This window comes from Heloderma suspectum, chromosome 5, assembly GCF_057233095.1.
Source record: "Heloderma suspectum isolate Gila_16-S chromosome 5, 16-S_ref, whole genome shotgun sequence".
Taxonomy (NCBI): Eukaryota; Metazoa; Chordata; class Lepidosauria; order Squamata; family Helodermatidae; genus Heloderma; species Heloderma suspectum.
Window position 1 is genome coordinate 131,521,277 of NC_139462.1, and position 25,796 is coordinate 131,547,072.

The 25,796-nt window shown below is 43.5% G+C and overlaps 1 protein-coding gene across 2 annotated transcripts in view; it reads right to left on the minus strand.

Moving 5' to 3' along the window:
• Positions 1-3,115: 3,115 nt before the first annotated feature.
• Positions 3,116-25,796, minus strand: part of CSGALNACT1 (chondroitin sulfate N-acetylgalactosaminyltransferase 1) — a 58,752-nt gene continuing 36,071 nt past the window's right edge. For both annotated transcript variants that reach the window (XM_084857497.1, XM_084857498.1), the window contains exons 5-8: positions 25,544-25,722; positions 17,092-17,186; positions 13,931-14,012; positions 3,116-6,042 (exon numbers count right to left, since the gene is read on the minus strand). In XM_084857497.1, coding sequence (XP_084713623.1) covers positions 5,759-6,042; positions 13,931-14,012; positions 17,092-17,186; positions 25,544-25,722 — 640 coding nt within the window. In that variant the 3' untranslated portion in view covers positions 3,116-5,758. The remainder of the gene's footprint in view (positions 6,043-13,930; positions 14,013-17,091; positions 17,187-25,543; positions 25,723-25,796) is intronic.

The window sequence follows — 25,796 nt, forward strand, 5'->3', positions numbered from 1 at the left end:
GGCAGGGAGAGCACTGTGCCTGTGATGACTGTTGCTTTAAGGAAGGAAGTAATGCAGTGGGTGGGGTGGAGAGAGAGAGAGGGAGAGGGAGAGGGAGAGGAGGAGAGTGGTTTTTGTGAAGACACAGGAGGAAACCTCAGGATTTTATCGAAGGAGAAAGGGGAAGGGAGAGCCTGGATGGAGGGGGGGAGCCTCTCTTATTGGTTGAGCAGCCCCTACCACTCAGATGACGTTAACTCTAACCCACCCACCCCAAACCTGGAAGTATGTTCTGTTGAGCAACTTATACTGGTGCAGTGCACTTGCTTGTGGAGACCTGCACAGACCAAAGCGCACCAAAGCCAATCCCTTGAAAAAATCTGGGTAATCCTTGCTTCTCCTTCCATTGTCATGGAGAAACCCTCCAGGTGCGCAGTTGGAGTCACTACTTTGTGGTGACTCTGCTTTTTTCTGGAGGGCAGGTTCCAGCAGATAGAACTAGGAGACTCTTGTTTCCACCTGTGGGAATTGTTCTACTGGAATTTTTATCTTTCAAGCTTTCTAACATTTACATGAATTCACTGGGATTGGGGGGGGGGGGGCTTGCTATGCTGATGGCCCCCAACTCTGTTTCTCCTTTTCATCAGCTCCAAGTGTGGTAAGGCCAGGGTTAGTGAGAGACTAAATGAAGGTAGATAAATGTACGCTCAGTCCAGACCAGACAGAATTTGATAGTTGAGGACTAATAGGACTGGTTGGCTGAGCATGTACCTGTTCTTCCCAGAGTAACTCTTTCCCTAAAGCAGGGGTGGGCAACTTGTGGCCCTCCAGATGTTTCGACCGGCAACCCCCATGATCCCGCACCATCGGCTATGCAGGCTAGGGTTAAATGCGTTGCAGGCCAAAACATCTGGAGAGCTACAAGTTGCCCACCCCTGCCCTAAAAGGATCACGTTTGTAGCTTCGGAGGTATTTCCAGACCTGGTGCTGCTCCTGGAATTCTAGGTAACGGTTGTGGCCTGGAGTGCTTTTCCTCAACTTTGGCTGTTATGCCAGCTGTTGTCTGCTTCTGGAAGGAAGAAACCTGGCTGCTAGGCCTGTGCTTTTGTGACTTGTAGGTTAGTTTGCTGTGAAATGCATCCTAAGTGGGACAGCTGGCACAGTCTGGAGCCTTCAGCCAGTGTGGAATGCTGCCACTCGACTGCTAGCAGGTATGGGTCAGCACACTTGCATTATGGTGTCATAGGAGCTGCTCTGTAGTTGAGTGGCTTTTTCAGCATTCCATCAGTTTAAAGCCTGAAAAGTCTATCATACAGTCAAGACAATTGCCTCTGTCAGTTTGGGCTGGAAAACCTACCTGGTGAGGGCTATCATCTAACAGAATTTCCAAAAATTCTGAAGAATGGCTGAGTCATTACAGGTTTTATAGTCTTCATGTTGTGTGAAGCACTTGCTCTACTTTTTTGTTTGCACCGGGAAGGCACCAACACAAATTTCCAAAGCAACACTTTCATTCTTTGCCTTTTTTGACAGTTAGCTCATAATTTATCTGTTTCCCCTGATACTGAGTATGCAGGTCTTGCTTATGAACTTGGGAAGGGCCTTGCTAGATCAGACCAAGGTCCAGCTGGTTGAGCATTCTTTGCAGGAATCTCAGCAGTCACTGGTGGATCCCAGATTATCGTCTGCACAAGCCAGGTTTGAGCAACAGCAAAATGGCCCTTTCTCCTCTGTGCTGACCTCTTTCCCAACTAGCAAATGCTGAATGCAGATTACAGTCCACTCAAAACACCTGGGTAGCCATTCAACATGCAGTTGCTATATTTCAATAGTGTGCATCAAAGGTGTGTATGTGTGGGGTGCTTTAAACTTGAGTGAGATGATGGATAACGTTGGTTCTTCTCATGGCTACCCAATGGCAAAAAACTGTCAACGCCATTGTATATTTCTCTGTTTTTCTGTGATGTAACATCAGCTCACCAGGAATCCAACTTTTAAATTCCAGCAGTGAAAATCAATATGTTGGTAAAATACAAGAAATCAGACACCTCTGAAAAATTCACTACATTTTGTCTATTTGGAAGTGGAGCTATATCTTACTAGGGATGTACGAAAGTCTTACCTGGCTCTGCGCCAGGCAATCCGCGGTGTGGGGGAGGCGCTCTGTCCCTCCCCCTGGAATCCTCCCTGGCCGGCTCCACTCCGCAGCAGCTCAGCAAAGCCGCCAGCTGGGGCCGGCCACAGCTGGAGTTCCAGCCGTGGCTGGGCTGCTGTGGCCGCAAATGGCGGCCGTCGTAGCGGCCACCATTTGCGTCCTTGCAGTCAGCCATGATAGGCTATGTAAGTATTTACGTAGCCTATCACGGTAAAGGCATCCACGCAAATGGCATAGTGGCCTATCCCTATATTACGTAGCCTATCACAGCAAAGAGCAGGGGTGCAAATGGCGTAGTGGCCGCCATTTGCGTCCCTGCTCTTTGCCGTGATAGGCTACGTAAATACTTACGTAGCCTATCATGGCTTACTGCAGGGATGCAAATGGCGGCCGCTACAATGGCCAGCCGGGAGACCAGCTAGCGCTGCCACTGCCGCCACCAGGTAGGCTCTGTCCTGGGGGGATTCTGCAGGGTGGCAGGGGGGAGGCCGTTCCACCATGGATTCCGGGGGGCTGGATGCTAAAGAATCCATCCTCACTGGAGTCCGTGGTGGAATTCTCTGACATCCCTTTATCTTACCTTTGCAAATGCAAGGGGGCAGAGTAAACGCTTGTAAGGGTGAGTTGGTGGGTAAGTTGCTTAACCCCTCTCTCATCTTTTTTACTTTCTCTGCAAATGATCCCCACCACCACTTTTTCCTCAACTGGGGTTTCAGTTTTGGAATCCATCTGGGGGCAGGGGGAGTGAAAATGGTGGTGGTGGGAACTGCAGAGAACTGATGGACGGTGAAGGGTTAAGCACCCACCTCCTGCACATCTGCTCTCCTGTGTAAGTGGCCCCACTGCTCCTGCATTTGTCTTGCAAGGAAAACATGAAAATGGGAATCCTGCATTTCCCCAGTAAAGTGTAGTTCCATCCTTAAGCACTATATGAAACAATGGTTAAGCAAATGGAGGGGAAAATAACTATGCAAACCATCCTGCATTGAAAAAGATGCTATATTTGGTTTGCACATTAAATATTTCAGATACAAACAACTGAACAGCTTATCCTTACATTTTGGGATTTCTCTATAAATTCAGCTTGCACTTCGTGTGCAATTCTTGTTCATTAGGATGAAAAGGCTTTGTCAGCTTCCAGATCCTTGTCCGAGGAATATTCTGCTTCTGCTAAATTCATCTCTCCTTAACTGTATGCAGTTCATTCCAATTACTTTTCAGGATAAGTGGTGGGTCAAAGGCACACTTAGGTTTACTTACAAAAATCCATTTGATAAAGTGAAAATCCATTTGCAAAATGTCTAGCCACTAAATTACATTGTGCTACTTCTCAGCAAGTCTTTACATGTAAATAAGCACAAAAAGTAAAGTGACACAAAAGTAAAAGTGCACTGTTGAAGACAAACACAAATGATACTTGATCGCACCCAACCGAGAGCAAGTGAACATACAGGGTAAAATGCAATGTAAGTCCTACTTAGAATAGACTCACTGAAATGAAGTTAGTTAAGTGGGTCTACTCTAAGTAGGACTTACATTGCATTTTACTCATAGTATTTACTTAATCCACAGAAATTCAGATGAAATAGCTTTTTGGTTTGGTTGATTATAACAGATAGTGTGTTGGGCTCCCTATATAGAGAGATGTTTCTGTGTTTTCACCTTTTATTGTTTGAGTAATTAGATTTTTAGCTGCTACAAATCCTTCTCTTCTGATACTTCTCTATATAAAGTGAAACCTGATTGTCTCCTACTCTGTCTATCTGGCTTAAACTTGCATATGTGATTTCATTTGGGTCCTGTGGATATTTGGAACTTCACCAGAAGTATCTAAGAACATGGCTTGCATAATGTAGGAGTTCTTTGCCTTCTTTGAAGGACCTATAGAGAAATACCTCAATCTAGCAAGAGATTGTGCAGCCGATATGGATCACATGCAGTGTGGTTCTAATCCCCCCTTGAATTGGATGGGTGAGTTTGACTCAAATGTGGGTGTGCAAACCTATTCAGCGTTACTAGTTACACACAACAGAGTACAGCTAGCTGGATCAAGCCCATCATCAGTAATCTAATTTGAATAGCCACTCTGGCCTCCACTTCAAAAGCATTCCTATGATTTTACTCATGAGTAGTTTAGGAGCACCTTGCAACCCACCTGATAAAACGTAAAGCTTTGTACAATCCCATCCTATCTCAGTCAAAGTTCACAGTAAGTAATAATTTCCATTCCATTCTGTGTTAGGTAGGGATGGCGGAGAAATCTGCCACGGACTCCAATGAGGCCGGATTCCTTAGAATCCGGCCCCCTGGAGTCCATGGTGGAACAGACTGCCCCCCCTGCCCCCCTGTGAAGCCTGGTTGGGACGGACCCTACCTGGCGCTGGCCGATCCGGGTCCATCCTCTTCCTTCCACAGCCGGCCGCTGTTGGGCTGCAGCCACAAATGGTGTCTGGCATAGGGCCGCCGTTTGGATCCCTGCCCTTGGCCGTGATTGGCTATGTAAATATTTACGTAGCCAATCACGGTAAAGGGCAGAGACGCAAATGGCGTCTGCTACACCATTTGTGTCCCTGCTCTTTGCCGTGATAGGCTACGTAAATATTTATGTAGCCAATCACAGCCAAGGGCAAAGATGCAAATGGCGGCCCCTACGCCAGACGCCAATTGTGGCCGCAGCCCGGCAGCGGACAGAAGTCCAGCTGTGGGTGGCTTGGGCCAGCAGCTCCATGGGCTTGCCGCGGAGCGGAACTGACAGGAGGATTCCAGGGGGAGGGACGGATCGCCTCCCCCCCTCAGCAGACCCTGCAGCGGAACGGTAAGTGGGGTTCGTACACCCCTAGTGTTAGGCCATTATTTGGAGTCCTGTGTCCAGTTCTGTGCATCACATTTTAAGAACATCGAGAAACTGGAGCGTGTCCAGAGAAGAGTGACAAGGGTGGTGAGGGGTCTGGAAACCAATTCCTATGAGGAATGGTTGAACGATCTGGGTATGTTTACCTTGGAGAAGATTAAGGGGAAACATGATAGCAGCCTTCAAATATCTGAAAGGCTGCAATGCAGAAGATAGAGTAGGTTGTTCTCTGTTGCTCCTGAAGGAAGGACTAGAACCAACAGGTGGAAATTGCAGGGAAGCAGATTTCGGCTAAACATTAGGAAACATTTCCTAAGAGTGAGACCTGTTCAGCAGTAGAACAGATTGCCTTGGAAGGTGGTGGGCTCTCCTTCACTGGATGTATTTAAGCAGAAGCTGGATGGCCAACCATCAGGGATGCTGCAGCTGCACCCTGCATTGCACAGCCTGCATTGAGCAGGGGGTTGGACTAGGTGATCTCCACCCTCCAACTCTTATGATTCTATGAAAGCTGTAAAACTACCTTGTTGTATTTCAAATATCAAACAACTGGCAAAAACAAATGGCTGTTCTCCATGCGGCAATGGCATCAACTGATGCTGTGATACACAGGAAAATGAGAGAAAAGGGTGGTTTCAAAAGCCCTGCAACTAATAGGAAGGACAGGATTTTCTAGGGACATTTCATCTCCCTCGAGTCTGTTTTGAAAACAACCTTCTGTGTTTGACTGGAAGGTTCCTCATTTTTATCTTTGAGTTAGACACTTTTTGGCTTCAAGTCTTTTTATTGCTTGCTTTCTGTTTTCGGCGATGCGCCTCAATCTCCCGTCTGAAGACCAGCATCCCTAGCTGGCCATGAGAAGCTTCATTCATGGCTTTGGACTGAATGCACATCTTGTATTGCTCTGGGGTCAGTTCGTCTAAGCAATGCTTTTCATGCCAGAGGTGGAAAAGGCCCCGGACAGGTGTCCTCACCACAATGAGGTTGCTGTGAAGGTATTTACGGTACAGATGTACGTCTTCTCCTCCCCACCCTTTAATGTCAATATCAAATCCTCCTAAAAAAGAAAAGAAAGAGTAAGTATTGTTATAGTAAACAGAGTGATGTGGCAGGAGCTGGTGGGAAAGAAACTACAGACAGATGGACGATCTTGAAACAGCTCATCGGGTACTAGGATCCAGAAGGTTAGAAACAAGTGTTCCATGAGATATAATTCGTTTTGTAAACTTTGCTTTAAAGGAAAAGATAATGAAAGAAATACGGCTAATGAAAGAAATAAAGTATATGGACATGCCTGTGATGTTTCTACAAGACTTCGCCCCAGAGATGCTACAGAAAAGGAAAAATGTAGGTGCATTTACAAGACAACTTTGAGAAGAAGGAATTAAAAATATTTCTGGAGCTTCCCTTTCAAACTGACAATAATATATAAAGGGAAAACATATCTGGTAACAACTAAATCTGGGATCAAGGGATTGTTCTGAGAGTTAAAGATAGAAATCCCAGAAGAAGAAAAAGGGGAAGAAAGGACTGTAGCTGACCAGACAGATGTTTCAGATGGCAAGGGGGATATGGCGGCCATCTTGAAGCATAAGAAGAAATAAGAAAGCGAAAAAGGTAACAAATGTTTCTACAAGGGAGTTAAGGCAGCGGCCATGAAGGAAAAAAACAGTGAAAGAAATAAATATGGATTGAGTCATAAGCAGGAGGAGATGAAATAATTATCGGCAAAAAAGGAAAAGCAAACAAACTGAGGGCGAAAGAATCTAAGGCAAGGAGACAGCTTAGGAAGAAATAAGTTGGCTGATCAACCCAGGGAGGATAAAGAAGTTTAGTTATCCTCTCATATTGTTCCAGTTTTGCGCGTGTGTGTGTATTTCTGTCTCACAACTTTTCTCTCTAATTGGTAAATTTGTCTAAATATCCTGTGTGTTTATATAAGAGAGTATTATGACAACCTCAGATATGCAGATGATACCACCCTAATGGCAGAAAGTGAAGAGGATCTAAAGAGCCTCTTGTTGAGGGTGAAAGAGGAGAGTGCAAAAGCTGGTTTGAAACTCAACATTAAAAAAATGAAGATCATGGCATCTGGCTAGGGATGTATGAAAGTCACTTACCTTTTTGAAGGGTTGCATTTGCAGTGGGGGGGAGGCGCTCTGTCCCTCCCCCCGAAATTCTGGACGGGGGGGGATGCGCTCCGTCCCCCCCCCCCCCCCCGAATCCTGGCCGGCCAGCTCCGGCCAGCTCTGCCGTTTGCGTCCCTGCAGTCAGCCGTGATAGTCTACGTAAATGTTTACGTAGCCTATCACGGCTGATTTAAAAGAAAAAAAAAACACGTGCGTACGCAAATGGCGGTGCCCATGGGCGCCGCCATTTGCATTCCCTATTTTGGCACGTCTTAGTCTACGTAAACATTTACGTAGACTAAGATGGTGAAAATAAGGGGAACGCAAATAGTGTAGCGTCTACGCTATTTGCGTTCCCCTTATTTTCGCCATCTTAGTCTACGTAAATGTTTATGTAGACTAAGACGTGCCAAAATAAGGAACGCAAACGGCTGCACCCATGGGCGCCTCCATTTGCGTATCGCGTTTTTTTTTCTTTTATATCAGCCGTGATAGGCTACGTAAACATTTACGTAGCCTATCACGGTGTTTTTTAAAAATCTAGCCATGATAGGCTACGTAAATCTTTATGTAGCCTATCACATTTTTTTGTTTTGTTTTTGTTTTTACTGGAAATGGCGACGGCGGCAGCCGGTCGGAAGACCAGCTGCCGGAGCTGCTGCCGCCGAACCACCGCCGGAGCTGCCGCCGCCAGGAAGATTCGCCCAAGGTAAGTCCCGTCCCGGGGTAGGGGGCAGACCATTCCGCCACCGATTTCGGGAGGCCGAATGCGCTGGCATTCGGCCTCCCCGAGATTCGTGGCAAAATTCTCTGACATCCCTACATCTGGCCCCATCACTTCCTGGCATATAGAAGGGGAAGAAATGGAAGCAGTGACAGATTTTATTTTCTTGGGCTCCAAGATCACCGCAGACGGTGACTGTAGCCATGAAATTAAAAGACACTTGCTCCTTGGGAAAAAAGCTATGGCAAACCTAGACAGCATAGTAAGAAGCAGAGACATCACCTTGCCGACAAAGGTCCGCATAATCAAAGCTATGGTTTTCCCAGTGGTAACGTATGGCTGTGAGAGCTGGACTATAAGGAAGGCTGAGCGCCGAAGAATTGATGCTTTCGAACTGTGGTGCTGGAGAAGACTCTTACAAGTCCCCTGGACTGCAAGGAGGTCAAATCAGTCCATCCTAAAGGAAATCAACCCTGAGTGCTCACTGGAAAGACAGATACTGAAGCTGAAGCTCAAATATTTTGGCCACCTAATGCGAAGGGAAAACTCTCTGGAAAAGACCCTGATGCTGGGAAAGACTGAAGACAAAAGGAGAAGGGGACGGCAGAGGATGAGATGGCTAGATAGCATCACTGATGCAATGAATATGAACTTGAGCATGCTCCGGGAGAGAGCACAGGACAGGAAGGCCTGGCGTGCTATGGTCCATGGGGTCACGAAGAGTCGGACACGACGTAACGACTGAACGACAAATTATGACACTACAGCGATAAGCTTTGGAGATAAGAGTAGGGAGAAGGAAATTAAAAAGAACTGAAGGAGATATTGGCTCTTGGAAGCAGGAGGAAAGAACCTTTCTGGAAGTGGGGAGGGGGGCGGAAATTGGGAGGGATTGGAAATAACAGGTAGCTTTTAGGAGAAAAGAGAGAAGTAGAAGAAACTGAAAATAAATATGGTACAGTGTACATCTCTGAATATAAGAGAAGGGGCTGGGTAAAACAAATTCAAATATATAAATTGATATCTGAAATGAAGCCTGAGATACTATTTTTGCAAGAACTCCACAAACCAAAGACAAACAGTGGGATATTGGGCAGCAGACAACGGGGACATAAATTCTTAGCTCCAGGATCTAGAAGAGCAAGGGGAGGAGGGATATTAATAAGGAGATAAATTGTCAATTAAAAAGAATGATGAATGATAAAAAGGGGAGATATATATTTGTAGAGGGGATATATAATTACAAAGAGTTCATAACATTGGCATCAGTATATAGCCCTAACATGAATCAATTAAATTTTCTACAGAAGATCTTAGCTAAAGTGAACAGATTCTCAAAATCAGAAAAAAATAATTGTAGGACATTTAAATTGGAATCTGCGGGGGGCAACACCAATGGGCGATACGAAACTAAGAACAACGTTAAAACAGGACAGAAGTGTATCCCGGTATATGGAGATTTTGAAAAAATACGATATTTACGATGCTTGGATTGAAATAAACCCTAATGACTATAGTCATACATATTTTTCAGGAGTATATAAATGTTCCAGTAGGTTGGACACAATTTTAGCAACAGAAACTTTCTTATGAAGACTTTAAAAAATGGAGATTGGACAAATAAAAGCAACAGACCAAGCCCCAATTAAAATGTATGTAGAGATGGACCAAGACATTAGAAGGGATTATATATGGGGATTGAATCCCGTATTATTAACTAAAGGCACAATCCTATGGGGATAGGCAGTCACCTCCAAACTCTGAGGCGACCACCTATCCAATGCAGGGCAGGAGAAGCATGGAGGGGATCCGCAGGAAGGAGGCTGTTGGATGACTCATAAGATGTGTCGTATCAGCATTTCTGCCTGCCCTACCCTGGAAACCGCCCCTGCATGGAGTGCCCCGTTTTGGCCGCTCTGCACTTCTCTTCTGAGCACGGAGCGTGGGGCCATTCCGTGCTGCCTCCAAGGCAGCATGGAAGGGGGGAAGGTCGGTTCTCTGGGAACCGACCTCGAAGCACGGGCTCTGAGGTCGGTTCCTGGAAAAGCACATATCCTCTGGCCGTCTAGCCGCTGACTTGCAGCCACAGGATTGCTCCCTTAGGAAGATATTAAAGCTAGGATAAAAAGGAATATAAAAAGATATTTTGAAGAAAATAAAACAGGGGAGACAACAGAAACAATTAGATGGGAAGTGGGCAAGGCAACTATAGGTGGGGTATGTATAAAAGAGCTACGTTTAATAAAGAAGAAGGAGAAGAAGGAGGCACTGGTTCAAGAAATTAGCAGATTAATGGAGCAGTACAAGTACACTGATCAGACTAGAATCAGAAAAGAAATGGAAAAATTGAGGAAAGAGAGGCATTAGAAATAAATAAAACAATGATAGACATGTTATATGTCAAGCAAATGAATTATGCATTTACAGGAAAAAGCTCAAAATTGTTGGCAAACAGAGTCCAGAAAAAGAGAACTAGTAACATAATTTTAGCTCTGAATACAAAAGAAGGAATTAAAACATATGATCAAAAGGAAATGGGAAAATTATTACAAAGTTATTATAAAGATCTTTATGAAGGGAAACAGAAATAAAGCAGATTCAGGAATATCAAGACAAAACAAAAATACCCCCACTAAAAGAAGAACAGAAACAGTTATTAGAAGCTGAGATAGGAGAAGAGTAGATTAAGGAAGCTATAAAAGAATTAGAAAATAATAAATCATTAGGTCGAGATGGGTTTACGGGTGAATTTTATAGAGCATTTGTGGATGTGTTGGTGCCACAACTGAAGAAATTATATTGGGAAATACAAGAGGGGGACCCACTCCCGAAAACATTGACACAAGCAATGATACCCAAATTAAACAAAGAGAAACGTAACCTGGACTCCTACAGATCAGTATCTGTACTGAATGTGGATTATAAAATGTTTACTAAAATATGGGCGAAATTCCTGAAAGAAGTCATTAATGACTGCATAGGTTCATAGGCAAGAGAGAATTTAATACTCATAGGCAAGAGAGAATTTAAATTAAACCTATATGCAGATGACATTTTATTTACATTAGGAAATTCAAAAAAGGGAATAAAGGAATTTATAAGAGAATTAACAGAATTTCAACAGGTGGCAGGACTAAGGGTAAATATAAAGAAATCTGATTTGATGTGTTTGAATATAGGACCACAGGAACAAATAGAAATTTCAAAAATGACAGGTATGCCCTTAATAACCAAAGCAGGTATTTAGATATTTAGGAGTTCAAGTCCCTAAAAGACAGAAGAATGTGTTGAAACTAAATTATGGGAAGCTATGGGAGGAAATAAAGAATGACATAGCCAGATGGGAAAAGATAAATTTAACATTTTCTGATCGGATTATGACTATAAAAATTATGGTATTAATTACCAAAATTTACTTATCTTTTTAATGTGCTTCACAAGAAATTCCATTTAAAAGGTTTAAAGCATGGCAAAACAGCATAGAAAAAATTATTTATAAGACTAAAAGGCCACGAACAGCAAAGTTGTTCAGATATAGATCTATGCAAGAAGGAGGATGGGGTATACCACAATTAAAAACACACCAATTAAGACATATGTTAACAATAATGAAGGAAGGGGTGAGGGTAAATTGGATAGAAATAGAAAGCGAATTGATGGGATTAAAGGAAGAGGAATTACAAAATATGTTCTATACTAAAAAGTATAAAAAACAACAAATAAGAAATAACGGAACTACAATAAAAGTATGGAACTTCAGGAAAGAGAAACTAATGCCAGGGGTTTCTCTATTAATACAGATTTGGGCGTACCCAGAGTTTGATATAAAAGGGAGAGCAAATAAGATGAAAGAAATGAGAGTGAGCCAAATGAGAAATTTTTATGAACAGTAGAATCCTATAACACAAGAAATATGGAACAATCATGTACAAAGTATGGGAATGTCATGGCTAATATGGATGCAAATCAGTAAATTTATAAGCATTAGAAGGAGAAGAAGGCAAAGTACAAGTGATTTAACAGAATGGGAAAATTTATAGATAATGATCAGTTAGGAGGAAAAGGTATAATAACCCAAATATATAAAATTTTGATAAAGTAGGGAGATGGGGGGAATGTAATAATAAAGCAGATATGGGAAAGAGATATTGATGAGGGGATACAGGAAGAAGACTGGAAGCAAATTTTAGATAGATTTCCCTTTCAAGCAATATCCACCAAAATAAAAGAAGGTGGATTAAAGTTGGTTCAGAAGTGGCATTTGACACCAGTGAAGTTAGCAAAAATGAACAAGAATCTATCACCTATGTGTTGGAGAGGATGTGGAATTAACTGTACTCAAATACGAATGTGGTGGGAATGTAGGAGGGTTAGAAAATTCTGGGACAAGATATTTCAAGAAATAGAAAGAATTACTGATCAAGAGATTTGTAAAACACCAGAACTAGCTTTATTGAATACGTTTGCAAAAGAAAATAGAGAGATTAGAGAAAAAACATTAATTGGTTTCTTGTTGACAGCTGTGAGGCAATGAATTGCAAGTAACTGGAAGACAGCCCAGATGCTAACAATATCTATGTGGAAAAAGAAAACCTGGGACATAGCAATAAATGAAAAGTTGACACAGACATGACGTGTCCACAGAGGAATGAAGAAAAGCAACACTTTCAAGAAGGATTGGCAAAAATATATAGAAGCCAAATGGAACAACCTTGGTGGATAGAAATATTGCGTATAGAAATCTATGGGACTCGTGAAAAGAAGAGGACTACAATAAAGGAATGCAACAGGATGAATTAATACATTATCCTGGAACAGAAACAGAAAATAAAGGGAGAAGAAGAATCCTGAAACTGTTTGAGCTGAGGGAGGGATTGGGGAGGGATTTTGAATTAATATTAATGTGGGGGTTTTGTTTGTAATCTCTTTTGGAAAGAAAAAAAAAAAGATGATAGAGATTCCAGTTCATGGGAGCCTGACTCAGGGGAAGAAATGTCTGGCGTTCTTCAAAGGTTGTCTCACAGGAGTCAAGCCTTTAAACACGCCTTCTCCCCAGCCCTTGATCAGATCAGATCAATATCCAGTCCAGATAAAGGTTCCCAGCTTCAATCATCCCTAAAACGCCTCCTCACCCCCAAAACATCCTCACCACACTTCCCTTTACTTACCTGGAAGTGGGGACAATATCCCAAGAATATTATTTTTGGTATTAAATACTCCGTTGTTGGTTTCTTTGTCACTGTTAAATCCTTGGCAGGTTATCCCTTGACTTTTTATGGTCAGGGGAAAAAACATATATAGCAGCTAATATGCTCTACGGAATAATCAGACACAGGGGACTGGCATTTCCTTATATTAAAAATGATCATGCAGCCATGTTGGCTCATTTGAATGTCTGGCTTAGAGCAACAGGAAATAAATATTTCATCAGGAAATATGATTTGGTATTATAAATAAAGAGGCTAGAGAAAGATTAAAGTCCAATTCAATAATATGCTCAGACATTAATGGGAAATTATTTCGAAGCTTATCACCAATGATTGCAATATTTTATAACAAAGAGATACAGAATAGATCATTTATAGGTAATATTCAGATATGGAAAAAAAGCAGATATCAGCAAAATTGAGAATTTGGTACCAAATGAGATAATTTAGGTCAGGAGATTTCAGCAGAGTCCTGGAAATAGATCTGAGAAATGGTCCCTCAGAAACCCTATTTTTAATTCTAAAGGATGTTTTATAAACTTGTTTTTAGATGGTATCTAACACCCAAAATATTGAGTTGTATATATACAGGTATAGGTATATACGTTGGAAGTGTGAGAACAGATATATCACATATCTTTTGGTATTGTCCAAAAATATCTGAGCTCTGAATAAAACCCTAGAACTGGATTGAGCTTTGGAAGCATCAAGGGTCCAGGGAGAAGGCTTAAATGTGCAGAAAGAAAGAAAAAGAAAGAAAGAAAGAAAGAAAGAAAGAAAGAAAGAAAGAAAGAAAGAAAACAAACAAACAAACAAACAAACAAACAGAAATCTGGCAAAGTGGGATTGACCTTAGGCAAATGTAATACAAACATAATTTCTTACCAATATTGATATAATCAGAGCGGTACTGGCAAGTCATTCCAAACCCAAAGTCTCTCCAAAACCCTGTCTCCTTTTTTATCACCTGGAAGAAACAATTATACATTTATCTCTGTCTGCATGTATAAAGGCAAATTTATTCATGTGTGACTATGGTCCTCAGCTGCAGTTAACACTCCCTTATCACATCCTTGCTGCTCTTTCATCTTTGTCCTAAGGGTTACTTTGCACGTTCTGGTACAGCCTTCTCACAGCGGGTGCCCACCAGATGTGTTGGATAACTCCCATAATCTCTAGCCTAATCATCCCATCATCTCTAGGAGGGCATAAGGCTGGAGAAGGCTGTTCTGCTAGAAGCATTCACATTAAAGATGTAGCATGTTCTCAGTTTGTCGGGGGGGGGGGGGAGGGATTTTCATGGCAATGCTTTGACATCACTCTCCGTTTTTCTGCACTTTTAAAGGAATTTGGCATTGCTCCATAAGGTGACACATTGCACTGAAAGAAGCGGACGATCCTACCCGCCCCCCCAGCCTGAGGCTTTCACAGGTCACATGGCACTCTAATTTGCATTATTTGAGGATGGCTTGGGTGGACTCCCAGCAGCCCCAATGAACGTCATCATTCTGAGACCCTTGTCCTGCCCCCTCTACTTCTTGAAGGGAATGCTGAATATGTATCCAATGGCCCATACCCCACCGGTACCTATAATATACAATACAGTCAAGTACCCGCAGCACAGTTCCCCTTGTGGAAAAGCCAGCAGGACTTTGGGACATAAATATCTCAAGATCGATCCATTGAGATAGGGCATTACAACTAATGCACAAAAGCGCTATTTCACTCTGTGGATACCAGAAATGTATGCGTCAGTTGCTGTGTAGTGGTTAATGTGTGCTACACGTGCCACTGTGGGATTCTGTCTTTCTGATGCATCTGGGCTGAGTCTGGGGGGGTGAGCGCTCCAGAATGAGAAGGGGTAACTGAAGGGAATAACTACTCCGTCTAAAGCCATCACTCTGCAATTATGACAGAGTGTAAAAGTGAGATCCCGCATTCAGGAATGGGAAATGCAAGCTGTTAATCAGTTTGCTTTTCCATTCATAAATCCAGTATCTCACTGTAATGCATCCCCAGGAGTACTTTACTGCATGAAAATGCTACATAGCTTTGGCGACATCATGACTGGTTGGGGCTATTTATCCCTGTTCCTTATTAGTTTTGGGTGGGAATCAGGACTTTGCCAATACTTCATACATTTTCCACCACTTCCTCTCTCTAGAGGAAAAGAAGAATAATCTACAGCAAGTACAGCAAAGTAAAGTAGTGTGAGGTATGAGGAGAAAGGAATACCTACAGGTAACTCTGAAGTCTGCTGTGCCTGGCTGAAAAATGGCAGAAAAACTGGGGGAAAAAGAGGGAGGGGAAATACCCATTGACCCGGTCACTTAGGATCTTGGCCAGATGAAAGACACACCCCTGGGCAGGACTATCATGCTGAAGTTAATGTGGAGGATTGGGACACACAGCATTTTAAACGGAGGTGAGCGGAATTAAAGAAATAAAATGGACTAAGAGTAGTCTGCAAAAACCCGGCCTTTCCGCCAGTAATCTGTGAGGTGGCTGCGGACTGACCACGAGGTCATGTGCTGCGAGCAAAGTCAAAATGCTCCCAGTTCACAGCAAATCCCCGATGAAGACAGGCCCCAGATAACATGTGAGGTGCATAAATCCATGTTGAAATTGGCATGCTAGTCCTGCTCTCACCAAAGATGTATCAAAGATTAGAGTGACAATTCTATTATCTGGAGACAAGACCTGCTGGTTAATTCTGACACATTTTTCTGCCTCAGGTCAGAACTCATAGCTGCCAATAGGAAACAATGGGGAAATCCAGGATTTTAGCATAGCTTTGATTGGGCATCATATTTCCCCCCTTCCTGCCACCACCACCAAAAGTAGAAGCAAAGAGCCTTTCTGACACAGATCTTATTTTGTATGAAAAATGTGAACTTGAGTTTTTAAACATCTTAAAAATTACCCTGCCAGTGCAAATGCAGTCTATCATTATTAACTCACATTGCAATTTGGGGAGATTGCAGCTGAGAGACAGAGTGACTTATGACAGCCCTGAAAGGTAATCCTCTATTAATATATCTATTGGATCTGAGGCTTAGGATTTGACTCTCAGCAACTTATTTTCAGCACATTCCCAAACTACAGTTCCCAGCATTCTTTGCACCCTAATCAGTGCATTATGGGTCTTTTTAGAATTTGAGATGAAATGTGGGTTAGGGATAGTATCTCATATCTATCTATATCTATCTATATATAATGTTTTAAAATACTTATGAGTCTCCTTTCTGGACCAAGTCTACCCATGGTGGTGAACAGAATACACAAATATAAAAATAAAAGATACAATAATATTATTTAAAACTTTAAAATTCAAAAACTTCAAAAAGCCAAAAACTGGCCACTGAGTATACCAAATCTTTCCAATGACAGCAGCATGACCAATAAAACGCATCAATTAAAAACCATTCAAACCAGGTGGGTTTTCAAAGCATTTTAAAATGCTGCAGCTGAGGGGGTCAACCGAACATCCTTGGGCGGGTTCCATAATACGGGTGCCAATTCTAAGGCCTGTCTCTAGTGCCAGCCAATTTAACTGACCTTTAAAGCAGGTCATCGACTGGGACCACTGACACTGATCTTAAAGCACAGACTTGGTCATATAAGCACAGCCAAACCTTCAAATAATATGACCCCACACCGTTTATAGCTTTAAAGGCCCCAAACAGCACTTTGAAATGCACCGGTCACCAGTGCAACTGGTACAGTATCACTGTACTGGCCATCTGGTCCTAACAAGCACCCGAGCAGATGCATTCTGCACCAGTCGAAGCTTCTGGGTCGTCTTCAAAGGCAGTCCCACATTGAGTGTGTTACAGTAGTCTGGACGCAACTAGTCCATGCATGATCAAAGCTAATCTGCATTCTCTTGATAGGAATTCAGCTGGCACACCAGCTAAGTTGTTAAAAGGCACTGTTGCCACCCGTACTTCCACAGACTCCAGAAGAACCCCCACACTGTGAACTTGGTTGAATATATCTGTCTTTTAAATTCACTTTTAAAACATTATATAAAGCCATTTACTTACCAGTTGCTGTTCTAGGGGTGGGATATAATCATGATGTCCATAAATTAGGCCTGGGTTATACTGGCTGAAAAGAACTGGATAAAATACCTTCTTCCCTAGAAACAATAATGGGTTGAAAAAATATGGTTATTTTGTACTAAGTTTGCATATATTTTTTCTACTCTTGAATACTTTAAACTTAGCTATCTGAGTAGTGAGCCTGAGCAGGTTTAACAGCAACAGAAAGGATTGTATCTTTTGGTGGGGAATGCTTTTTATATATTAGAGTAAGAACTGAGTTGTGTGATAGTGTACAACTTCCATCGTAATGGACATACACCTTTTAACACAAACACACACACCAACACTGGAGCTTTTTAGCAGGTCCAGTGTCAGCACCTGGCATCCTAAGGGCTCCCAGCAGGGACCACCATTACTTACATCTGCCCAGGTCCTCCACATTGGGCAGTTTGGTGTGCAAACCTCCATTCTAATTTCCCACAGTACTTTGAAGTGACACTGTATTAGGGGCTCCAGGGCATTATGGGAATTAAAATGTTAATTTTAATTCCTATAATGCCCTGGAATGTTACTGCTGCTGCCACAGCTATGAAAACTTGAGGGGGCCCCATCAGTGTAAGAGGGAACACACCAGAGGGCAGTTTGCCCAGAGTTCCCTCAAACCTGGAGCTGGCCCTGCTTTTTAGCTTAGGAAAAAGGTGACAGGACCCAGGACATATATGACAGAGGTTTATAAAAACATGCATGATGTGGAAAAAATTTCCCCTATTGGGGGTGGTTTTTTTTTACCAGTAGATATATTGGAAAGTTGGGGTATATGAAGGTAGGCCTGACTAGGCCTCTTGATTAGTTTGGTTCAAGCAACAACCAAGGTGCCTTATGGGATTGAGTGTGTGTGTGTGTGTGTGTGTGTGTGTGTGACCTAGGGGAACTGAAAATTTTGTTTTGCACTGTTTTATTTTTCAGAACAGTAAGTAAAACACTTTTAATAGGAGTATTTTAAAATAATGCTGTTACAGCTAATTAAATCGCTGCAAAATTCCTAGATTCTACATTCAAAGGCAGTAATGTTAGTGCTATTGGATCACTAAACCATTTCACGGATGGAGATAGGACTGAAACACAGGAAAAAAGGAGGGAGGGCAGCATCACCCACACTCCATAGAAACAAGGAGGAGAACCTCAAAAGATTCTGGAGAATGTGGTAAGTTTTACTCTTAAAAGCAGTATAATTGCAGTTGCTATGTTAAAGCACTTTCATCAGAACAGTCCCTACTTTGTCTCCTGAATAAGGAGTATCTTTGCCATTTGCAAGAGAGCCTAGCATTTTCTTCGGTACCACTTGAGATTTGCTGGCTCATGATGATGGTGATTTATATGCTTGTAAAAAACCCATTCCAGTACCAAGATTGCTACTTAAGCTTCCCCAGCCAGCACCACACCAACTGTTACGTGCTGCTGACGTCTGTACTCCACCTGTTGTATTTGTTTACACGCACAAGTTTAAAACTAAGGAGGGTGTTTGTTCTGTTATCTAAAGATATCGCTGAAAAACAGAACTGTCTCATGATATGTTATCAACAACTCAAAATGAGTATCATCAACGTGTGAAATGGTAGGCTGCCATGGTGCCTTAGTGTTCATATGCACATGCATGCTAGAGACAAGATGCATCCTTTACCCCTGCTTGGAGATGTATTTCTAGAGGCCGTTAGGCCATACTGGCTCCAGGCTTTTGAGGGCCCTTGGGCAAGGCACCCTTAATGGGCTCCCTCCCTCAGTCTACCTTCTCGCCTTCATTGTCACCAGCTGCTATTGCTCGTCTTTCTCACCACTGCTACCACTTACTTGCTTGACCGTTAGAGAGCAAGCGAACAAGTAGGCTGTGGCATCTCCTGCTCCTCCTTCTCGCCACCACCATTGTCTGGGCCAAAGCAAGAGGCAGGTAAACAAGCAGGTTGCAATGGGGAAGAGAAGAAGCAACTCCAGGGGGTTCTTGTCAGTGGGCCCCTGTTCGGGTGTGGGTCCCCAGCAGGTGCATAACCAGGCCAGCCTTGATGCCAGCTCTGCCACCCCTCCCACTAAATATCTCAACACTACATCCACACACACAACCTGGTAACCTGCTGCTGGCCTTGCCCTGAGGTAGGAGCTAAATCAGGAAAACTGACAAGGCTAGCATGTACTAACAAAATGTACATACAACATCACCTTGCTTCTCACTTGCCTAGATGTCTCTATCTTCTGCATCAAGTGAAATAAACTTTTCAGTTAAATGTCATTACTACCATCACTGCTGCTTTCCTTCTTTCAGGGTGCTGTTAAAGTCATGGAAGCAGGGCTACTTAAAAAACCTGAGAGTTGTGGGTTGTGGCTCATAGTTACAGAACCAGAACCATGTATTTTATTTACAATAATTCAATGTTTTTTTCTTTCAAAACAGGCTTTATTTAACTCACAAGCAAATGAGAGAGAGAGTGTGCACACACTGGGGCTTGCATAAATATTGGTGCTGTAAGAAACTTTTGCCAGATGCTGTTTCTCTTTTTACTACTTCTGTCATGCAAGTTGATCTACATGCAGTAGACATGCCAAGTCAATTAACAAACCGTGTTAAACTTTCCAGGTTTAGGGGGAAAAAGACAACTGAAAACCAAGCACGTTTGGTGTTGTTATACTGTCAGCAGGTAGTGGAGTGTGCCACTTTGTTCATATGTGGGATTAGTCAAACATGAAGATTTAGCTCCTATAATATACTGCAGCTGATATTCATATACTTGTGTGTCACCTTGTCATTTCAACAGCATACAATGCAATAGCAACCCAACCACTGTAAAAATAGCAACGGAACATATAGCAATCAAAAGATGGGCTGGCAGGAAACATATACTGGGTACCAGGGCAACATACATTCCATAAAAAGACCTGCTTGGGAGAGACCGATTTCATTCCCCTTCATCAGCAAGTCCTGTCTTTTCCTTCCTTCCTTCCTTCCTTTCCTTTTAGGACTGCAACCCTAGACTAGTGCTGTTGCTAGAGCAGAAATGCAGGGCATGTGGGCACTGTGCCATTTTGCCTTACCCTGTTCCTTCAGGCACACAGGAGGTGGCAGAGTGATGGCACACTCGATTCTAAGTATATAGGAGGGGAGAATGATGGAGGGACAGCCATCCTGATGGCAGGTGCCAGGAGACTGGGCTGCTGGCCCAGCCAGTGTTTCCAGGCCAATGACCAAACGTGGTGGTCTGGCAACCCCAGGTTTCAGTAACTCCCTATGTGAATAAATGGATGTTAGAAACAAGAGTACTTCATAGATATGGCATGTCTAGGGTGAAAGGACCAAGGTGGGGAATGGAAATAGAAACTATAGACTTGATAACAGGGTTGTTTGTGCCAAGTGGCAAGAGAAAAACTGGCCTGGCCATTTTTATTTCTGTTTGGTTCTCTGTGCGAGGAGGGCTATTTTCTCCTTCTGATCTTCTTTTTTAACTGTATATCCTGTATGAATCAGCAGAGTTTGTGCTGGGTTCTGCCCCTAGAACCACAAAAACATCAGATGCCTCTGTCTGTGGACCTATCAAAGCAGTACGGGGCTCCGCCCGTCTCCATCCTAAACTCACTCTGGACTCCCTCTCCAGGTCATACCCAGCGGCCAGAGGTTTTTATTTCAAGAGCTGACAACCCTACTTGCAAAGCAGGTTTGAGTCAAAAGAACAAAGGGTACTTACTGCTGGGGCAATAAGCCAGGGGTATTTACAAAGTCTGCTGAGGCAATAACACAGTGGCAAATGTGCAAAGGGAAGAGGTGGCTAGATGGGATGGCAGGGGATGAGTGATGCCAAAGACAACCTGGCCCAGGTGAGAGGCAGGTGTTTGGCCCATGCACTACTCCTGCTGATTGGCTCTGGTGCTGCGGATACTCTCTGCTTGCAATCCTATACCTTCTTACCTAGGAGTAAGCTCCAGTGAATTCAGTGGGATGTACATCTGTGCAGCTGTGTATAGGATTGCTTTCTCAGCTGTACTGCAACTCCTCCCAGTATTTTCTAGTAGGAGATCAAATCAAGGTTTGAGCCTAGGAGCTCTGACATGTGAAAGCATGTACTATTCTACAGAACTAGGGCTCCTTATGAAACCCACTTTGTCATGGTGTATATGGTTCAGTCTGTAGGCTGGTGACTGGCAGATGACAAATGCCCCATAATACATCATTCTCTTGCCTGTTGCTACGGCCAAGTAGTTAGAAAGCTGCTCTGTGGAGTGCAACTTCTATTCCTATCATTTGCCTCCACCGTGAATATTGCTCACCAGACATTCAAAAGGTGAGTTTGGCCCCAATTCTACCATTTTGACTTGCAGGGCTGAAACTGGCGCCACTGCTTTCCCGTGCAGTGGTGTTCCGTCCAGTGAGCTATTGGAGTCGACTCCTTGAAGAGTGCAGTTGTGACTTCCAATATCGCTTGTTCTCCCCTTTCTCTACTCCATGGGAAAAAATCCTTCTTCTCAGGGATTGGTCCCCCAGTGGGGCTTAAATCCTTGTCCTGGGAAAGCTTGTGTATGTATGATATGTGCCACCTCCCAAGTGAGCTTGCCTGAGTGTTCTTGATTGTCTGTCCTTCCTTTACTGTGTATTGATCAAGCAAAATGGAAGATATTTGCAGGCTACAAGTGATATAATGAGATGGGATTTGAACTCGTATCTGCAGAGATCTCTGATGCACCCCAGGTGCCAGGTTCCTGCTGCCTGCCCCATAGTATTTGATGTTGTAGAGGGCACTGTGGTGCCCTTGTGTCTGGCAGGTTGTGCCTTTTATGTATGGTGGGATGTGGTAGGGTGACATCATGGGAGCCTTTCCCTGTTGCCATGTGCAGATTGTTTTTTTTTCCATTCACACCTAAAATTAGAGCATTATCAGCATGCTGCCCTGTGATTGGTGGGTGTCAGTCGTGTTTCCACAGACACTGGGTGAGTGGCTGTTGGAGTTGCTATCTTCTGTTGTTTAAATTTCAATCCTTTTGTTCTCAGCTTTATTGTGGAAAGTGCATAGGATTCCAACTAAAGCTGTGTTTCCACCAGTGATTTACTCCAACCTGGCTGCGTGGTGAGGTCTCTGTGTTTCCATGATGTCGTGGCCATTCAGCCCCAGTGCTGCATTTTATCACTGAAAAAACGCTTCTTCTGAGACTGCTTATAGTTCAACTTTTCCAGCTTACTGCGGCTCCATTACTGACCTGTTTCCACAATCGCACTGGGTCCGGTATCATAGTCGTGCCCATGGGGCGTGTAACCCAGCCTTTGTGGGTGTGTCACTCTGACCTCAGTGACCCAACACTTTCCCTCCCTGTTTTCCAGATGTTTCATCGCCGTTTTGGAACAGGATGCCGAAGGACCAACTTTTAAAACATCATTGAAAATAAGCACTAGAACACAGCCCATGACCCCATTCAAGGGGTGTTTTCTCCCATTGTGCTGAATGAGGCTTGCCCTCTCAATGACCACAGAAATAACAGAGAAGCCCCTCAGCTGACACAGCACATATCAAAGCCCAATTCCTTAAATGCGATTTAGAGCGATCTCGAGGCTCCGGTCCATTGCCCTAGGACGTAACTCCTTCACAGCTTGCATATAGAGATCCTGTGCATCAAAATGGAGGCTAGTTCCAGTCTCTTTTCCACAACAAACCCATTAGTGTCTCCTCAGAAGTAATTCCCTTTGCAGTGGATGAGGCTGAGATTCCCCCTCAATTGAAATGGCACACATTAAAGCCCAATTCCTTAAATACATTTAAGTGACCAAGCGAGGCTTCGATGAACTGCCTTAGGAAGGAAGTACTTCGACCAAGCGAGGCCGATGAATTGCCTTAGGAAGAAAGTAGTTCTCAGCCTCGTTATAGCTATCCTGCAGGTTACAAAAGATGGATTCCATCTTTGTGTATACTACTCTTTCCCACAACAAACCCAATAGTGTCTCCTCAGAATCATAGAATATTAGGGTTGGAAGGGGCCTATAAGACCATCGAGTCCAACCCGCTGCTCATTGCAGGAATCCAAGTCAGAGCATCCCCGACAGATGGTTGTCCAGCCTCATCTTGAATGCCTCCAGTGTGGGAGAGCCCACCACCTCCCTAGGTCATTGGTTCCATTGTCGTATTGCTCTAACAATCAGGACTTTTTCCTGATGTTCAGCCGGAAGCTGGCTTCCTGTAACTTGAGCCCATTCTGCCGTGTCCTACACTCTGGGAGGATCGAGAAGAGATCCTGGCCTTCCTCTCTGTGACAACCTTTCAAGTACTTGAAGAGCGCTATCATATCTCCCCTCAGTCTTCTCTTCCCAAGACTAAGCATGCCCAGTTCTTTCCATCTCGCCTCATAGGGTTTTGTTTCCAGTCACCTGATCATCTTTGTTGCCCTCCTCTGAACCCTCTCCAGCTCGTCTGCATCTTTCTTCAAGTGTGGTGCCCAGAACTGGACACAGTACTCCAGATGAGGCCTAACCAGTGCTGAGTGGAGCGGAACTAGTACTTCCCGGGATTTGGAAGCTATGCTTCTATTAATGCAGCCCAAAATAGCATTGGCCTTTTTTGCAGCCATATCACATTGTTTGCTCATATTCAGCTTGTGATCGACAACAATTCCAAGATCCTTCTCGCTTGTAGTGTGGTTGAGCCAAGCATCCCCCATCTTGTAACTGTGCATTTGGTTTCTTTTTCCTAGGTGCAGAACTTGGCATTGATCCCTATTAAATTTCATTCTGTTGTTTTCTGCCCAGCACTCCAGTCTATCAAGATCACTTTGAATTTTGTTTCTGTCTTCCAAGGTATTAGCTATCCTGCCCAATTTTGTGTCATCTGCAAATTTGATCAGCATTCCCTGCACCTCCTCTTCCAAGTCATTAATAAAAATGTTGAAGAGCACTGGGCCCAGGACTGAGCCCTGCAGTACCCCTCTTGTTACCTCTCCCCAGTTTGAGAAAATCCCATTGATAAGCACTCTTTGAGTCCAGTTTTTTAGCCAACTGTGGATCCACCTGATCGTTGTTTCATCTAGCCCACTTTGAGCTAGTTTGCTAATCAGGATATCATGGGGCACTTTGTCGAAAGCTTTGCTGAAGTTGAGGTATATTATGTCCACAGCATTCCCACAGTCCACAAGGGAGGTTACCTGATCAAACAATGATATCAGGTTTGTCTGGCAGCATTTGTTCTTGACAAATCCATGTTGGCTTCGAGTAATCACTGCATTGTTTTCAAGGTGCTTACAGATGGATTGCTTTATAATCTGCTCCAGAATTTTCCCAGGGATTGATGTCAGACTGACTGGTCTGTAGTTCCCAGGTTCCTCCTTTTTACCCTTTTTGAAGATAGGGACAACATTTGCCCTCCTCCGTCCTCCATGATTTCTCAAAGATAATAGACAGTGGTTCTGAGAGCTCTTCTGCCAGTTCCTTTATTACTCTAGGATGCAGTTCATCTGGCCCTGGAGATTTGAACTCGTTCAAAGTAATTAGGTGTTCCTTGACCATATGTCTATCAATCTCAAGCTGCAATCCTGCCCCAAAGCAGCTCCCATTTTGCTGAATGAGGCTTGCCTTTGATTGCCCACATCAGAACTTACACAGATTCCCCCTCAATTGAAATGGCACACTTTTAAGCCCACTTCCTTAAATGCAATGAAGCGAGATCTTGAGGCTTTGGTCCATTGCCTTAGGACGTAACTCATTCACAGCTTCTATGTAGAGATCCTGTGCATTAAAATGGGGGCTGGTTTCCCTCTCTTTCCCACAACAAACCCATTAGTGTCTCGTCAGAAATAACTCCCATTGTGGTCAATGAGGTCCTCTGGGTTAAAATGGGGGCTAGTTTCTCTCTTTGGGTCCCCCCCCTTTCCCAGCACAAGCATATGTGTGTCTACTCGGAAGTAACTCCCATTGTGCTCAATGAGGCTTGCTCCTGAAATGCAAGTGCATCTGGACTTTCAGGGGAAAGGAGAAAGGGGGGAGAGGGGGAAAGCCTCTCTTCACAGCAAAGCTAATTCCATTTAAAAAATCCCATACTCCTCCATTAGCTTCTCCTTCTGTTGTCCTGGAAACACGGCCAAGGAGGCGGGAACACTGATGAGGTAATCAGACCCAACCCAGACCCCACTCAGACTCCACCCAGCCATCAAGAAAATAATTCGATTAGAGCTCAGTGGAAACAGCACGGAGCCCCATGCTACAGCGATGATAAGCTGGGACTTTAAGCATTGTGGAAACTGGAAAAGGAGAAGATGCGATTGGGGAAACATCACAACAAAGTTGCAAACAGAGTGAAGCTGATAGGGTGGAAACACCCCCTAAACTTTGCTAGCATTACACCAACATTAACAGCCATGCATGAAGCTGGGACCATGGGCTTGCTCTGCCTGTTTGACACTGAAATAGAACAAGGTCTAAATGTAGGGATAGCTTTACCTGGTTGTGTGTTCAGTCTACATGTATTGAGAAATTCTGCTGTGAAGTATATATCCACATCACAGAAAAACAGAACAACATTGCTTCCTTTCCAAAATCGGGCACCCACATCCAGGCCTTTCCCTCTTGAGAATTCTTCATTCAGTTGGATGAAGGTGTAATTCCTGAAGTTGGCTGACCTATAAGGAAGAATGACACTTCAGTTTATTTGGCTCTCACCAGCTTTGTCTTTAAAAAACAATGGTCAGTTGTG